Below are 17,800 nucleotides of genomic sequence, written 5' to 3'. Positions count from 1 at the left end.
ACAATGCGCCGCGGGACGCCATTAGCTGAAAGGGTTCCGGAAAAGCGATTTCATTGGTCAAAAGAAAATTTCAATTTTCTGTCTGGCTCTGTGATTAGTGGAAAAGCCCACATTCAGCACGTTCAAGAGCACAACAGTAAAGCTGATTGGAGGGCTTTATGTAAACTTTGGCCTTTGTAAAATTAAAGGAATAAAAAAAATAAACACAAATAAATATACATATAAAAACAACAAATAAATGAAGTTTATATATATATATATATATATATACATATACACACACACATGCATACTATATTTATTTTTTGCTGTTTTTTTTAAATCATTTATTTCACAATTTTCCTAATATAAATATCTAACAATCATTCTGTTAAAAAAAAACTCCAAACCAACGTCAATAATCACACAAACATCTTACAGACAACAAATGTCTTGTTTATTGACCTTTATACAAAATTTCAAAAAGTGACCTTTTTGTACATGAAAATACATTTTATTACACAAGGTAATAAATTAAAAAAAACCTAAAACAATGCCATTACTATAACAGTCCTCACTGTCTCCCAATTCAAAGAAAACCTAAATCCTTATACTTGATCAAATTTAAGAGGACCTCCCTACTGTAAACCTTTAAAAGCCATGCACGTTCAAATTCTGGTCCATCTCCTCATTGCATGCAGATAAGCTTGCTTGTTCTTAAATTGGAAAAAATATATATAATAGGAGTTATAAGAGAAATAAAATCCCAAATGGCAACACTCAAATCCAATCTCTTGTTGCATTCATCACAAGTAACATTGCAACACCTCCATCCCATGCTTTAACTACACTACTTAATGAATAAATTTTTGATTGTTTCGTCCCTCTGTTATGGGTAAAAGCCATGCAGCACCCTTCTGTAAAAGTAGTAGAAGAAATCTTCTGCCCTTAAACCAGAGGCAGGCTTCATAGGCTAAGATCGCGCGTTTCTTTCCGTCTCTGCCAGACACTCCCGGACAAGCCCTCTTGCATGAATTATACCTTTGATATAAAAACAAGCATCATGTTTACATCAGGCAATAAAATACATAAACCAATAAACCAATGTGCATAAACCAATGTGCATAAACTGTTAGTAAGAGAAAAAAAGTACCTCGTTTGAGTCGCTCCATGGCACTTTTACTTCCAGCATACGTTGGCCTTATTTCTTTCCCGAGCTCTTCGATGATTGCGAGAAGTTCAGCGTATTTGCTCTGTGGAGCCTGAGTTCCATTTGGCCCCTGTACATGAGTGAGATCATTAGAATGCTGTTTGCTTCAAACAAATACATGAGAGCTGTATTTTTAACAGGATTCTAACTTACCTGTGAAAATCCAAAGGATGGCAGCCCAAAGTCATTTATAATTGGCTTGTATGATTGAACTGTAGAGATGCTGGAAGAGGGAGAGGGTATGTTTCCTGCTAAAACGGAAAAAACACATCATCATCATTATTATTCAGCAGAATGGTTACTGTTTGTGTGGAGTTTTGCATGTTCTCCTCATTGTCCATGTGGGTTTCCTTTGGGTTATCTGGTTTCTTTCCACTGCTCCAGATCCACTGTGACCCTGACCAAGGTAACATGCTTACAGAAGTCTAACAAACCATAACTACTAGCAGTAGTAATATTTATTTACTTTTACTAACCTCGTGCACGATTTATAGATACGATTCGTATCTCTGTGAAACACTGTGAGCTGTGACAAAATGCCACACACACACACACACACACACACACTTCAGCATTTTTGGACAGTCGGAGTAAACCAGAAGAACCCGGACAGAACCCACACGGATGGAAGAAAAACACACACAACCTTTAAATATATCTAATATACATTTAAATATATCTAATATTAATCTTTAATTTTGTATTATATAAATCTTTATATTATTCTTTATATTAAACTTTTGTTCTTTGTTTATGTTCTGTAAAGATGCTTTGAAACAAAAAAAGCACAATACAAATAAATTTGAATTCGAATCGAACCTTCACCTTCACACAGATATGACCTCAGGCTCAGGGCTGAACCATAACGATACCACATTTTAATCACAATTATCGCACGATTAATCCTAAATGTAGTATATTATTGTATTAGAGTGTGTGATATATTTTTTGTCCTGTAGTACCGCATATGAACTCTAGATGTCCCCAAAACGATCTTTTATTCTTTTTGCTTCTTTTTTTTTTTAAGCGCGTCTGAATGCGATCAATCAAGCGCCCTGGAGAGACTATCATGGAGGAAACGGAACGGCGCTGATCTTAGCAGCTAAAAGGATACCTTTTTATTACAACGTAGCGGCCTTCACCGAAACCCGATCGGCCATCTAACGACACGGACACGGCAAGAAGGACCGCCAGAACCGCCACACGCTCGCATTTTCCACAATCCTTACCGGGGATGCCTCTTTTTTCAGTGGTAATAATGGCGGATGTGAATTAGCCTAGCTCTCAGGATCTGACCCTTTAGCTATCTGACTGGACAAAAACTACAGACACGCTTTTTCCCCAGGTATCCTTTGTAACGCCAAATTTTTTACACTCGACGTAACGAAGCCAAGACGCGACATTTTCGCCTATTTTTTCGCTCACCTTGGTTCCCAGAAGTTCCCGGAATGTGCTGGTGGGGGTTAGGTTTGTAAGACATTCCTAAAGACATCATAAATTACAGAAATAAAAATGTCCCTAAATTCAGCGAAGCGTCCGTCTCACAGTCACTTTTTGTTTACAGCAGAGAGAAGCAGCACCGGCAAATATGGCCGTCACTTATATTGACACCCACAATGCAATCCATCATTATAATGATAGAGAACTATTAACTTAGACACAAAAAAACAATTAAAAATCCCGATTTAGCAGGAGACTCTTCGAACAAAATCCTAAAAGTTTTTAATCAGAGATAGAATTGAGATGATAATCTGGAGCTATTGTTAACTTTATTTCTACTTTTTTTTTTTTTAATAAAAAAAGCGACTTTTGATAAGGATTTTTTTTTTTATTTTACTTTTTATTTTTTTTAAGCAGACGCTTAATAAATGTGTAATACGACAAAATTGTGATATTTTGAAAGTGATTCGTATGAAATATACGTTTGAGTTTCTAACCTAAATTTTCCCCCTTTGTGTATTTGACACAGAATTTGACTTTTAAACTCGACTTTTAGATAAGAATCAGATCAACTTTTTTGTTTACTGACATTGTATTCGTTCTTCTTTTAACGTGAAATCCGACTTTAATGAGTTTTCCATCGGTTTGTTCATCTTAAATACAGTCTCACATCACTTCCTTCATTTTTTTTTATTACTTATTTAGGCAAAGATCTCCTTTCTAAGGCATGTTTCTGTGGTTAAGTAAATCACAGTCTAGGGTTATAAGGCTTGTAGGTCTGTAATCAACTTCCCACATGCAAAAAAAATAAAGCCATATGTATATCTACAACTTAGATATTTGAGATAAAATTCATTCAGAAAGTAAAAACCAAACAAACAAATAAATAAATGACCTCACTTCAAGGGTATCCACAAGATTTATTGGTCATATGCAAGAGGTAGATATCTTGCACTCAGCTCAATGTTCATAGGGTTGATGAATTTTTTTTTGTTTGTTTTAAATGTACAAGTGAGTGATCGGACAGTGGTGCAACTCGTGCAAGGCTGAAATGGCATCGTCCCTAAAGTGTGCCAACATCTATAGCATAAGCAGAACATAATTTCAGATATGCAATTATACACAAATATTGGAGAAGCATTTTGCACCTGGTGAACATTATACACTGAATTATGAGGTGGTGGGAAAAGGCATTACAGTCCTTCCACCCTAGCACGTTAAATGTTCCGTGTGACAGCAAATATTAAAAGCAAGAAGCAGGAAATGTGCTGATTAAAAGCTGGTCAATGTCGATGTAGCTTAACGATAAGCGGATTCCAGTTTATAACAATGTTCAGTCAATCATCTTGTAATTAAATATACAAAAACAGGGCAAAGGAGAAAAAGAAGGAAAAAACTGACCCCCCTCAGACTGACTTCTTTCATAGACAAAATAAAGAAGCTAGTTATCCATTCGACCATGCGGCGTCAGTTCTCAATGCGCCCAGACCAGACGAGTCTTTTGGGTTAGGCATTATAATTTAATAAATGTGTTATCCATTGAAGAGCCAGCGCTTTCCCTAGGAGAGCATTACTTGATCGAGATCTTGTTCGATATTTACAGGGGTATTCCACCATCTTTGCACTATGACATTCAACAAATCTCTTCACAGAAGTTTGCAGTAGGTAGCGGTAAGCATGCTACAGAATGTCAGAGTGGGTTAACAGTGCAGAAAAGCAGCTCCCACAGGATCCTACCATGCAGTCGACCATTGTGCAATTCTGTTCTTGTAAAAATGTATCTCTAACTAAAAAAAAAAATGATAAATGTCTGATGGGCAAGCTTACTGTTATCACAGAATGTACAGCTACTTCCTGTTCTGTACTAAAATATCTGTGGAAATTAGTTTCTGTAGGACTGTAGTTTCTGTAGTAATAACGAAGAAAGAAATAACGTTTCTACTGGGAAAAAAAAATAATATTAGTGCACACTATACTTATGTCTCAAAGACAAAGTTTGGCCATGCATACATTTTTTTTTAACCCAACTGTATCTCATCAGCTAAAGATGCTTTCAGCTGGTTTTGTACTGGAGCTATGAATGTAATGCCTTTATCACTCAAATTCTTTTCAAGATGCCTTGGAATACATTTCCGTTACTTACCTACATAATGCTCATTGCGCCAGTGCAGAACTAAAGCAAACAGTCAACAAAACTTAGCTTATCGATTACAATTACGGAGGAATAACTGGATATCTTTGACCAAACAGTTTATTTCAGTGCAAAAATGATGGAATAGATTTGGTCAATGGCCAGGTGGTATGGCATCCAAAATCAAGTCAAAGCATGCTTTTTGTATTGAGGCCTGAAAGAGAACTTGGGAGACGTTGAACCCCTGAGGGCTGACCTGTATAAAAACAAATATGGGTGACTTTGCAGCTTTAACGAATAAGGGGTTGAACACCGGCAAAGGAGAAAGAAAAAAAAAAAAGCAAGCAGCCTGAACAATATTCTACTCTCCCAACCCATCCTCACACTACTTCCTCTTTAACATGGGAGGCTTTACAGCTTTTGAATCAGTAGTCCAGCGAGCCTCTATCCACAAAAAGGCAGTCTTCCTCTTAGCATGATGGCAAAGAAGAAGGCTCGTGATGCAGTGCTGGGGTCCCGTGTTTGCCATTGGCCCACTGGGTTTTGCTATGTGTTGAACGAGTGGCTGAGACTCTGTGGGTGCAGCTGCTGCCACATCTGCTGCTGCTGCACAGCCAGCTGCTGCGATTGGTCTGATGTAGACAGGATGTTGGTGAGGGGAGCCACGCAGTTTGCTGGAATGATCAGACCTGGGCGGCCAAAAAAATAAAGTATTAGCATCTCTTCATGGGGCTCAAAAGGATGTTGGGATTACAAAATGTCTAGCTTACTCACCTACTATTCGCTGTCCATCCTCAGTTCTCAAACGGACAATCTGCATCTTCATGTTGCTTCCGCTGACAGAGGCTAAGACACCCTCTACTTTGGTCCACACACTGAGGACGGAGCCACATAGGACGTAGTACGTCCGGCAACGCAACCCTATTTCACACTGCAGCCCCACTGATGTCTTCTTACAGTTCCCTCGCCTGTATAAAAGCCAGATCTTGTTAATACACTGATTACCTAAATAAATAAATAAATAAAATAAAAAATAGTCCGAGGGTAAAAGTTACTCACCAATAGGCATGAGAGCAAACATCCGCTGAAGATTTGTACTGATCGACCCAGCATTGCTTAGCCTCATCTGAAAGAACCTATTTATTAGAAGAAGAAAAAAAAAATTAACAAGCATGCCAACAGTCTTTTGTGCCAAAAATTGTTTGCAAATGTTTTGATACATGAATTGGCAGGAGACGTTACCTTTTTGCATCGCTTGCGTATATCTGTGTGCGTCTCCAGTTTGAGCTGTTTTCCTGTATTTGGTCTGTAGACCATGAAGAGTCTCTTTTTGGTGTTGACTTCTTTGACCATGATAGCTATTTTCTTGTTATTCCGTACCTAGTTACATCAAAACAATTCAGTGTATAAGAACTTGTATATGCATCAAATGGGTGGGTGAGCGAGTGAGTGAAATCTTCGAGTGATACCACTGCACTCACCTGCACGTAGAAGCCATCGTCTGGTCCGCTCTGTTCTGCCCAGATGTGTGTAGCATCCTCCCATGACATACCCCTCTCCACACTAACCTGATGGACAGAACACCCTTGTTATCATCATCTTACAGGTAAATCAGCCAAATGCGCATCATCTCCAAAGGTGTATGATGTGAAGAGCGTTTTCGTGAAGGGCTTAGTTTGGAGTTTCTGAACACTGTAAATCTGCGAGGCTACTAAATGATATTTATAATGTGTGTATACACCCTTACTGTATAAAGTTCAACGTGGCCTGATGTGGAGTAACCTGGCGTCAAGAATTTTTTCGCGTCGATCTTTTTAACCTTCTCATCCCCAGAGCCCAAATCTGCAAAGAAGGGTTTCAGAAATAAAAGCCTTAATATTTTGTCAAATCAAACATCCCCTCAAAAAAGGATTTTTGAATTCTTTTTACTTACCCAGAATTCCCATGTCGTATCTCCCATTCTTTTTAGCATTCTGAATGACAGCATTCAACGTGTCAGAGAAATACTGGAAGAGGGCATTCTGCTGCTGGACCTCCATGCCAAGGATCCGGTTTAAGAATTTTCCGATGTTGTTGTAGTCTTTTTAAATAAATAATGCAGTTTTACTAAACGTACAATGTATATAATGCTGGATTTGTATGTGTGCGTGTGTGTGTATACATGTATATATATATATATATATCAAATAAACACTCAAACTTACCCTTATCCAATGAAAGAACACCAGACCTATCCTCCACATTAATCAGCCCGACACCAATTAAACCATTGCGGATTTCTGTGGACATTCAAACGAGTTCAATTCCAAACCCGCTTGGGCTTAAAGGCTTAGCCTAGTCTTCCAATTACTTAAAACAAAAGGCTATTTACCTTTAAAGAAATCCCCTTCGAAATAAGACGGTGGAGAGACCAAGGGTGCATCCAAATTGACAATGGACTTCATAACAATCTCAAGAGCGTTTCTGCCATACTATAAAACAAGAATAACATTTTTAATAATTCTATTTTATTTAATTAGATTCAAAATATTTGTAAGGTAAATGAGCTCTTACTTTGTTGTCAAAGTTGAATCGACTGAGGTCCCTTGTTTCGGTTGCTCTTCGGTCTCCATGTGTTAAAGCACCCTATGAAAAAGCAGACAATTAGTTATTTGTTGACTGATTTTTTTTTTTCTTCTTTGAATGAATACTATAAAATAAATGATAGGCACTCACCAAGCTCTCTAGTCTTTTGGCAACAATGGAGGCAAATCTTTGTTCTCCAGCAAGTTCGGATATCAGGAACACGTACTCGGGAGCAGTGACCTGGTTAGATCTGTGTGTTCTGCCTGCAAGGTTCATACAAATTAATCAAATTTTAACTCCACAGCTATTAGAAAGAAAGGTGTGCAGTAGATTCTTATACATTTATCTCCTAAAACAAACCAGATTGCAAAGTACTGACCGAATTGCTGAATAGCCCGGTCTGCACTCCATGGCAGCTCTAAAGTCATGTGCACCCTTCTCCTCTGGTTCTTCACTCGACGGTCTGCTTGCAGCGAAATACCAGAGCTAGCTGCTTCGGAGATTATAGAAATGTTCTGAAAACAAAAGAGACTTTAGCACCAACGCATTTAATGATTCTAGGAACAATTTGAAATGAGGGAATATTTTAAAAACGTACCTTCTCTCCATCCATGAACCTCTGCTTCTCGGTGAGGTTCAGGATTTCTACAGGAACGTCCAGTTCTGATCTTGATTCGTAGGAGATGCTGCCATCATCGTTGCTGACTACTCTGCCTTTGCGACCAGTCATCTACAAAACACACAAATTGTGTAAATTACACAAAAGGTCCAATACTACTGAATGTCAAAAAAAATCGTTCCTTTTTAAAAAAATTCTGCATTACAGCGATACCACATCGCTGTGAACACTTGCCTCTGCCACATTTTCAGGGCCTCCCAGCTCATCAATAAGCTCATCTAGTGTGTTTGGTGGCAGATCCTCAGCCAGTTTCTCCAGCTGTTCTAACAGCTCCCTCTTCATCTGCTGAGCATCCTCCACTGCATCATTACTGGTCACACAGCTACTTTCTTCAGGCTCACTTTTAGCTGGGAGAAAATGACACCAGGTCAAACGCAAGCCTCAGTAAAATACTCCAGCATGGTTTAAGTCCTTGCTTGGTTTTAAAAAGTGTCAAAATGATATGCATTACGCACGCCTCAACATCGATGACTCTTCACCCAGGAATTTTTACATTTTTTTCTTTCCATTCAAACACTAAGCTTCTTAGCACTTCCTATTCACTAGCCATGTTCTCTACCGGAGTATTATACAACTGCTTTATACATGCTGTGTAGTGCATACATTTGAAGAATGAGTCACAGGAAACGTGTCAAGTTAAACATTATAAAAACAACCCTCTGACATGTATGTATGATTCACTGCAATGTTTTCTTCCTCACTTTTATTTTCAACCCCTGCTGTTTTTCTGAACCTTGTCTTAACAGCACTCAAATTGTATGTCGAATAAATAAATAAAAAACACATTTTGTTTTTTTTTTATATGGAAACAGAGTTGAAAATTTTTTTGCATGCATAAAAAACGTCTTAAAATATTTTAGAGTATAGGAAAAAAAAATACACAAGATTAAAAATTAAAAACGGAGCAACAAGATGCATTTTCTAACCACCCACCAGGAGCAACAATGTTGTTTGATGTGGGTTTTACAACAGGTGTTGTGAAAGCAGGCCTGGTCGAACCAAGCCCAGAGGCTAACAAGGCACTATGAATGGAATCTGGGTCTATGCTTTTTTTCTTCTTCTTGTTCTTCTTTTCCTTGCTCTTTTTAGAGTCTTTACGGATTAGCCAAGGATCTACAGGCAAAAATATGAACACACGTTACAATAGTAAGCACTCACAGTTCACTTTAAAATGCTCGTTTAAAGAATCCGCACCCTGGTACCTACCATCTTCATCATCCTCACTAGAATCATCCTTGAAGGGGTTGAAATCATCTTCGTCCTCATCTCCTGAGCTGACGGAGTTAAAGCTATCGTCGCTGTCGTCTTTGTCCGAGACTTCTGAATTGCTCTCATCCGAACTGCTGCCTGAAAGCCCTCCAGATTTCCGGGACTTCTTTGCTCCTTTTTTAACTTCTGCACCTGCAGAGGTAACATTAGGAATAAATATGTATTCAGAGCAAAAAATTGAAAGTGTTAACAGCATTTCCACTTAGATACCTTATACAAATAATGAGGTAAGAAACCGTAAAGGTTTGTCTGGAGGGGAGTCAGTGTACACAGATGTGTTACCTTTTCTCTTTTTTCCCTTCTGCTCCTCCTTGGTTTCTGCTGGTGAAGGTGTTTTCTTTGCTGATAGATCAATACCCAGCAAGCTGAAGAGCTTCTGTCTGTCTGGAGCAGGGAAGTGCTTCTCCACCAGTGACTGCAGGACACCCCTTCAGGATAAAAATTATTAAAAGAAACCTTGTTATTATAATCCTCACTGAAACAAAAGGGATTTCAGAGATTTTAAAAATGTCCAATTTATTTCTCTCCCCAATAGAATTTATTTTTCCATTTTATTTTAACAACTTTTTATTTTACATATCTACACACGTTAAGAAGCTGTTTTTTAAACAGTGAAATTCCATGCAGTACTGTCAGTATATTAGACACGCTACATGACGTACACCATACTGGTGTGCAGCATTTACACGCGTGCATCACGTTAGCATTGAGAATCTGAGAACATACTTGTCCACTTCGGTTACAAAAGAGCTACAATCGTGTAAAACCACAAAAAGAACTTCTCCAATGTTACAACAAAGGAAATCATTATTCAGCTGTAGCATTTCTATGACGGCAGAAAAGTATAGCTGTGTTCAGAGCGACCACAGAGCAACCCGACAGCTCACAATATATATATATATAAGTAATTGTCACTTCATGCTGACCATCTATACGAGTTCTGACTTATAGACAATAAGAAGGCTGCGCTTATGGTCAATGTGATTAATTTTTAAGCAGCAAAAGTTTGTTACTAGTCACCAAAGGTACCCCATTCATACGTTGACAGTACTTACAATGTGTTGTGTTGACGGGCAGGTTGTTTAACGATCATATAAGCACAATGATGTGTTGCATTGCATTTGGCCGTTTGATATTTTGTATTCGTGGTTATTTCAAAAGCCGATCGAACCTTTTCCAAACACACATTCCAGCTATCAGTACATCTGAACATCATGGCATACACTGTAACTGCCAAAATACATTTCTACGGACAGAGTTAATCTTTTCTTAGCTACAGTTTATTTGCACTCTTAGACACTGTGTCACTTATGCATCATCACCGAACGTTCCTCAAACATTTACAATGTTTAACTAGTTCACGCCGTCCCTGAATTCATTGAACAATCATTTCTGAAGTCATTTCTATGAGATGCTTCCGATGGACAAAATCAGCTCAAGATGCTATGAGCCAAGTTTACTTAATAAATCCGTAAACCAGCGTGTGTAGCGCTACAAACACAAAGGTGTCACGAAAAGTTTCCTGTGCTGAATGTGCTAGGATTTCATTCCTCTTTTTAGTAAGTACTTCACCCAGGCCAGGGTCACAGCTAATACGGAGGTTCTCCCACCAAGGAGTCGGGTGCTGCGAGGCAGCAACGCTACTTGCTGCCGCAGTCCGCAGGATGAGAATTCATGTTTTCAATTTGTGAAAATTCGACACAAGGTATTCTAACTTGCAACACAAAACAGGACATGAGCATTCCCCAGACACAGGAGTTTCCCCAACCTTTGTAACAAGTATTTTCCCAAGTAAAAATGGCAAGAGGAAGTAGCACACAATCTTCCCTTTTCTGGTTCTAGCTTTGTGTGAATATTTAAAAGAGGTTAAAGACTCACTTTGCAGTAGAGACAAAATCATTGAGTTCGCCTCCACCTTCCTCCAAGGCCTCAAGTGTTCGAGCTTCACCAGTTGACTGCAGGCCAATGACCACACACTAAAGAAAAAGAAAAAACAAATAAATAAATTTGGGAGCCTTGATAAAACATTATGGCTGACTCGTTGATTGGTTTTACACCTGAACGAACAAAACATCAAGCCTAACCTTTCCATTCTTAACTTCCTCTCGCGCAAGCTGCACCACTCGGCGCACCTTTGAAGCGATACACAGGTACTTAAAGAACCTCTGGTGCGCGGACCAGAATTGTCCCCACATTGACTTTTTCATGCGCTGTTCGGCGTCCATCAAGTTAGCTGCTTGTTGGAATTTCTCCCGTGCGCTCACCCACTGAAACGACAACATTACAGGGGGTGGAAAAAAAAAAGAAGTCACTCAAAAAATAACTTGAAAACACAAACGTTTTCTTCCATAGTAATATTTCCAAAGGACCAAAATCGGACACGCTGGTGTACATACCAGGCGGACAGACTTGTTATACATTTTGATGTAGTTGTTTGTCAGAGGAACTTCTTCAATCTTGAATGTCACACCCTGGAAACTCAGCTGCCGAGCAATGTACATTCCTCTCAACTTCATATCCATGGCAACAATTTCCATGGCACCAACACCTCTTAAAAAATCCAACACAAAGAAAACATTAAGAAAAGAAAGAAAAAAAAAAACAAGATAGATATCGAAAATACAGAAAGCCACATTATCCAGACCGAAAGAACTGACCTTCTTTCAACAGCTTGAATAAAATTTGAAAATTCTTTAAAAGGCGTTCCTTCCCCCCAGATCCCAAGACGATTCATGTAAGCCATGTTCCGAGGCTCAGAAGCTCCTACACAAAACAATAAATGAGAACACAGCCAAATCCACATTTAGGTTTAAATACAGAGAGGACTTCTTTGGGCACAAACCTGTAGCGCTGGCATAGACCACACGCGCTTTTGGTAGTTTGTTCTGGAGCTCGAGAACAGCCAGTCCAGTCTTTGTGGGTTTCGAAGACCCAATTGGGCAAACATTTTTGGCTTTGTGACATTCGTCAAATATTATCTGAAAAGACTCAGTTAAGAAAAGCAACTGAACAGTATTTAAAAGTTCACTGATGTGATGAGAACTTTTTTTTTTTCCATCTATTAAAAAAAAAAACAACCAAAAAACAGCAAATCACATTATCAGTGAAAGGATACCACACCATCAAAATCATCCCCACACCAGTGGAGTAATTGTTTGAATCTTGTCTTATACTTTCCACCGGTTTGGCTTTCTCCAATCAGGGACGAATAGGTAGCAAAGATCACACCTTTCTTCACGCTCCCGTTGTGTTTTGAGGAGATTTTTCCATATTTGAACTTGGGGCAGAACCAAAAATGATTCAAGTTTCACATTAAAAATGAAGAGAAGCAAATGTTACAGATCAAACGCTTTCGGTACCTTGTTTAAAGAATGGACCTGGATGTTCTTTGCACCGATATCTCTCAAGTCCCTCTCGGCATCGTACTTCAAGTCATTCGAGACACTAAACCTGGAAAGTAAAATAAGGAAATAAAAAGCCTTGAGGAAACTCTCCCATAATGAAGTATCCATATTGATACAGATGGATCACATTTAAGCATTTTAAAATAAAAAAAATCTGTCATACACATCAGGTGCCCCAAGATCTACTATTGTCATTAACGTAGCCTTTACAGAGGTCAAAAGAGTCAGGGGTTACATTACCAGAGGGACCTTTTCCTGCCCAGAAGGTAATTTTCATATATGATTCCAGCAATAGTTCTTCCCTTTCCAACTCCAGCACCATCACCGATCAGGTAAGCTGCTCTGTCTCCATTTGGAAGGAATGTCTCATGTTGCTGTAAAGTCGCGACAGAGAACATTTAAGTTTCTATAACTGTTCCTTGGCACGATAAACGGCTGTGCTTATAAAACAAATATAAATCCATGTTAAATACGTTTGCTCCACTACAGATTAAATTGCATGTAAAACTCAAAGCATGCCTGCCAAATACAGCCATCTGCCTGGTTTCACTCAAGCCCACACCAACTTGCAAATAATCACACTCAAAACAGCCCATAGTACCTAATAACATTTCACATTAGATCTGCATTATCAAAATTCACACCACGCCCAAAGCACGGGGCAACTCAATTGTTTACCAGGTCGACCAGTAGGCCTAATTTAGACAAGTACTGGATTCCGAGTCTAGTCGGCTTTTTTGTGACGCAAACCCTGACGACTGTAGAATAAATATTTCACCCACGAGTTTGCGAATACAAACCTGACAAGCATATGTAATGGCTTCAAGCTGAAGAGCAGATAGCCAGCCTCTGTCGATTGTCTCCTCTGGAATGGAAAGTCTGTACCACACGTTAGGAGGGCTGACACTTGAGAGGGAGCTGGTCTCTACCACAGGATCGGGATGTCGCTCTCCGATTTTCACTAGGAGTGAACAAAAAGAATTTTGATAAAGGCTTTCTGCAAGATAAACAAGATACGGCAACACGTCAGCACCACACACAACCCACTCGGACAGAAATCTAAAGCCGAGGTGCTTACAATCTATTTAATTTATCTCGACGTGTGCAGCAGTGTTCACCTGTGTGTCTTTCCTTGTGCTGCTCCTACTTACATTTCATTGGCATGTATTCAGCATACGTTTCTGCGTGACCCAACTCCTCCTCCTCTTCTTCCTCAGGCTCCTCCTCCTCCTTCATTCCAGGTAACTTCTTAAAACAAAACATACAAATTAATCTGGGAACAAACCCAAGGCAAATTGAGCACATAGACCACTGCATTTAAAAACCTCACATTTACAGGGGAGAAGCTCCGCATTTTGATTTCTTCATTGGCCCAGATTCTGGCGACGTCTTTGCTCGACACCTCTTTCTTCACACCATTGTTTACCTCCACTGTAAGAATCAAAGAACAACAATGCTTAAATGGGAAATCAGAGGACTTTAGATATTTTCCATGGCTGGACACAACTACACCAAGAGTGATCCCCACCACAGCTGTGAACACACAGTAAATAATGTGAACCTTTTTTTTTTTTTATAGCCCTACGCCTACCTGGTTTATTCATCAACTTTGTGGAGAGCAAAATAATCTCTGAAATGGAAGAGCATCATCAGTAATATGGCAACAATCAGACCAGGAGAATTTCTCAAATAGTACACACGAACTTTGACAATTTATACAGGAATTTAAGTAGCAAGGGTGTGCACCAAAATGATTCCGTTCACTAAATACATTTAAAAAGTACGTGGGTGCTACGATATGTGGTATATCATGAAGGTTTGTTTTAAACCAACTCAAATTGTGAGTCTTTTTTGACTAGAACACAGCATGTACAGTGCAAGTACACTTGTACTTAGTAGATTTTTTACATAGAACTGACTTGTGTGAACATTACCCGAAACGAGTAAAAAAAATTTTTATATATATTTTCTCCCAGTGAGCTTCATGCAGAGTACTTGTATGGAAGTAAAAAAAAAAGTGCTGAGATTGTGCTGCTCTCTAAATCAAAATACTGCACAACACAGCGTTTCCCTATTTCACTCTTCATGTGGACAAATGATAAAGTCATGAGCCAGCCCACTGGGCACGTAAATCTCCAATGTGCTGCCCAGTACTATGTTTTAGTTGCCTGGAAACTGACAAGGTTATCTAACAAAGTAGAACAGCATCCCAAAGAGGTTTCTGCAAGCAACGTCTCAGCAAGTCGTCGTCCAAGATTTCAGCCAAGAAATTTGGTGTTCTGTTCTTGAATTATTCCTAAAAAATATATTATTCAAGTCTGTCTAATTTTTTTTTTTTTTTAATCAGACTTAACTGCAAGTTGACTGCATGTAGTAAACAGAAGTTACATGACTGTGACTTTGGGTCAGACTTTATTCTCTGCTGCTACCCACTATTTTATATTTAACATACATAATATATTATATATGTTTATGTGCTTTTATTTTTATAAAATACCACATGCACAGAAGTACTCACTCGTGCCTGTGGCTGTAGCAACAGGCTGCGCAATATCGGGTGGAGGCTTCAGCTTCATAAGTTCACCGAGGCTGTTTGTCTTCGCACCGCTAGTCCGGAGAAGGTCTTTCAGCTTAATCTGCTCACGAGTCGATGGGACCACACTGCAAACGGTAGCAGTAGTGGAGGACGATGACGAGCTTCGCTGAGCTGCTGCTGCTGATGTCTGAACCACCTTGGTTACTGTGATGGTCTGTCTGGAGGAGGTCCCCACTGAGGGTTTTGTGACCACGATGGTCCCTAGTGATGGCAGTTGATTCAGTTGATTTAAGACGAATGTGGTGGTTGAGGGCTGAGGCTTCTGCTTTAAGGAGGGGTGGGGGGGAACAAGTGTGGGCAATTTAGTAACACTGTGGCAACAGAATCTGTAAATGCTGTAAAAAGTGATCACATACAGGATTTTAGAAATTATTATTTGCAAGAAAAATCAAGGACATACTCGGATTGTGACTGTAGGTGTGGGTGGCACAGCAGGTTCAATTCCAACAATTCCAGCTGCTTCACTACCAAGACCAATGTCAAGGACATTCTTTGAAACTGACTAAAAGACACAAAGCCAAAAAAAAAAAAAAAAACAACAACAAACATACCCATCATTTTATCATCTTATATTCCAATGATGTTAAATTCAAACTCACCCACATGTCCTACAAAACACACATGCACACAAACCTACACCCAAATAATCTCATGACCAACAGAAGAAGTGCGCTAAACGGAATTGTTTACCTGTTGAGAGGCAGGGGACTGAGCAGTGTCCTGAGAATCAATGTCAAAAAGGTCATTTGGGCAGATTCCACTTTCGCTCAGGGCTGCAAGAAGCAAATCTTGTCCTGGATCCATCGTCTAGAAAAAAAAAATTATATATATATATATATATACACACAGATCAGTAATAGTTTAAGTGTTTTAAATATCTAAACTCTACTTTCTCAAAAAGTTTCACACTGGACATGAGGTTAGTTGTTGTAAATGCAAATAGACAAGGTTAGTTACTATGGACCGCACAAATAATGTTCCACAACACACACACACGGTCCTTAGCCTTTACACACGGGTTTTGTTGCTATGACAAAATGACAGATACGAGAAATGCGTTGCTGCTCCATCAGAACGTTTTCTGGTGCATTATGTCAATATAACATAAACCTTCTAGTAACAGGCTCACAGAAACAATACAGCTTAACCATAGCACGCACCTTTGCACGTGTTTGATCAAACTCATCCAGCTAAGCAACTACTTCCTGGTCTGACTGAGCTTTTTGGGACACCAAGCCACACGGCAACCGGTTAAAAGGTTGTGTACATTATTAATACAACGATACAGGCATTATATAGCCAGCAACGCGACTAACCATGCGCAATCACTCTCTAAGTTACATTTATATTGTCACTGTGTTCTTCTAGACACGCGTTAAACGAACAAACCAAAACCAAAATAATAGCTAGCTAGCTAAATTATACCCGATTGCGCTAGTAACCGTAAACGCTGGAGAAACGTAAGCTAACCCAAAACAGACACTTTCATTTTAACATTTTAAGTCATATTCGGTTAAGTATACGACAGATTAATAAATAATATTAGCAGTGCTGGTTTTTATTTCCTAACAAGACGACTCCAGCGATCCAACACGGACTTGTAACGAAAGTAGCCAAGCCTCGAGTTCTGAAGTTCATGCGCTAGCTTGCTAACATTCATTACACTGGCGACCTCCTGCACGTAAACTTTGAAAGACGTCCTGATTCGAATTTCTAATAACTCGTTAACATCGATTCAACTGGGGGGAGGGGGGGGGAATCTAATTCGTAGAAAATACACGGACACCAACATGAAGTAAGGTTATGCTAATGTTGCTACGTGGTTAGCAAAACACTCTCGTGCTCTGTCACCCAGCAAGTTGTCGAGCTGTCTGTCCGACCAGTCGTTTACGTTAAGAGGAAAATACGGCTTTGTACTTCATAATGACATTTTTCTGGAAGGAAAAAAAGGAAAAATAGAGATTTGCGGAGAAAATACGCAACGTTGGTGAAGCCAAACGCTGCCAAAATGCACTTACACCACGATTTCCAGAGACCTCGAGTGTCGCGGCGGTTTGAAGGATGTTGCCCCTTCGCTTCGCTTGTTTTCTAACCGTCAGCCGCCATCTTTACAGAACGGCAAGAATCGCGTGGAGGTCACGTGATTTTCGAACAGAAAGAAAGAACGTTTCGACGCCAGATTTCCGTCGCTGTAGCGCTAGCAACGACACACAAACGTGCATTAAGTGAGAACGCACCGAAACTAAGCATTAAATGTTTAATATCGGCCATATTAATGGTAGTTTTAGGCAAAAAAGTTGACAGAGAAGGAGAGCGCTAAACCCGTATCACGTGACCTGCCGTCGCAACACAAGGAAGTGACGTTTTCGCAATAATTTCCTCCGGTGACACATCAGATGACTTTGTGAATGCCATGTTGATAAGGTCGAAGTGACTCATTTGAACCTCTGCTACCTTGAGTCATAAGGTTTAAAGTTGTTTTTTTTTTTTTTATGCGAACAAGATTATTTACATTAAAACGTTATAT

The 17,800-nt window shown here is 39.4% G+C and overlaps 2 protein-coding genes across 7 annotated transcripts; both read right to left on the bottom strand.

Moving 5' to 3' along the window:
• Positions 1-414: 414 nt before the first annotated feature.
• Positions 415-2,777, bottom strand: LOC132863125 (cyclin-dependent kinase 2-associated protein 1). Of its 2 annotated transcripts, none has more exons than XM_060895731.1 (4): positions 2,615-2,777; positions 1,343-1,437; positions 1,133-1,259; positions 415-1,020 (listed from the first exon to the last, which is right to left on the bottom strand). In XM_060895731.1, exons 1-4 carry the CDS (start codon positions 2,682-2,684, stop codon positions 953-955), a joined length of 360 nt encoding a protein of 119 aa, XP_060751714.1. In that variant the 5' UTR covers positions 2,685-2,777; the 3' UTR covers positions 415-952. The 2 variants fall into 2 exon arrangements, with proteins under 2 accessions (XP_060751714.1, XP_060751713.1); XM_060895730.1 differs by having other exon boundaries at positions 1,343-1,440; positions 2,615-2,776.
• Positions 2,778-3,529: 752 nt separating this feature from the next.
• On the bottom strand, positions 3,530-17,628 carry sbno1 (strawberry notch homolog 1 (Drosophila)). Of its 5 annotated transcripts, none has more exons than XM_060895373.1 (33): positions 17,292-17,628; positions 15,964-16,080; positions 15,674-15,775; positions 15,196-15,538; positions 14,269-14,307; positions 14,008-14,108; positions 13,829-13,925; positions 13,478-13,638; positions 12,918-13,051; positions 12,633-12,723; positions 12,389-12,550; positions 12,116-12,251; positions 11,931-12,036; positions 11,670-11,823; positions 11,358-11,540; positions 11,152-11,249; positions 9,556-9,701; positions 9,211-9,405; positions 8,938-9,117; positions 8,179-8,351; positions 7,924-8,055; positions 7,705-7,840; positions 7,476-7,588; positions 7,314-7,385; positions 7,132-7,231; positions 6,965-7,039; positions 6,694-6,840; positions 6,508-6,602; positions 6,242-6,328; positions 6,003-6,140; positions 5,820-5,896; positions 5,535-5,728; positions 3,530-5,449 (listed from the first exon to the last, which is right to left on the bottom strand). In XM_060895373.1, exons 2-33 carry the CDS (start codon positions 16,075-16,077, stop codon positions 5,307-5,309), a joined length of 4,224 nt encoding a protein of 1,407 aa, XP_060751356.1. In that variant the 5' UTR covers positions 16,078-16,080; positions 17,292-17,628; the 3' UTR covers positions 3,530-5,306. The 5 variants fall into 5 exon arrangements, with proteins under 5 accessions (XP_060751356.1, XP_060751358.1, XP_060751357.1 ...); XM_060895375.1 differs by having other exon boundaries at positions 13,829-13,922; XM_060895374.1 differs by having other exon boundaries at positions 15,196-15,535; positions 17,292-17,627.
• Between the last annotated feature and the right edge of the window lie 172 nt (positions 17,629-17,800).

This window comes from Tachysurus vachellii, chromosome 20 (assembly GCF_030014155.1).
Source record: "Tachysurus vachellii isolate PV-2020 chromosome 20, HZAU_Pvac_v1, whole genome shotgun sequence".
NCBI classification, from domain to species: domain Eukaryota; kingdom Metazoa; phylum Chordata; class Actinopteri; order Siluriformes; family Bagridae; genus Tachysurus; species Tachysurus vachellii.
The sequence above is the reverse complement of the archived record's forward strand: the minus strand, read 5'-3'. Positions and strand labels throughout refer to the sequence as shown.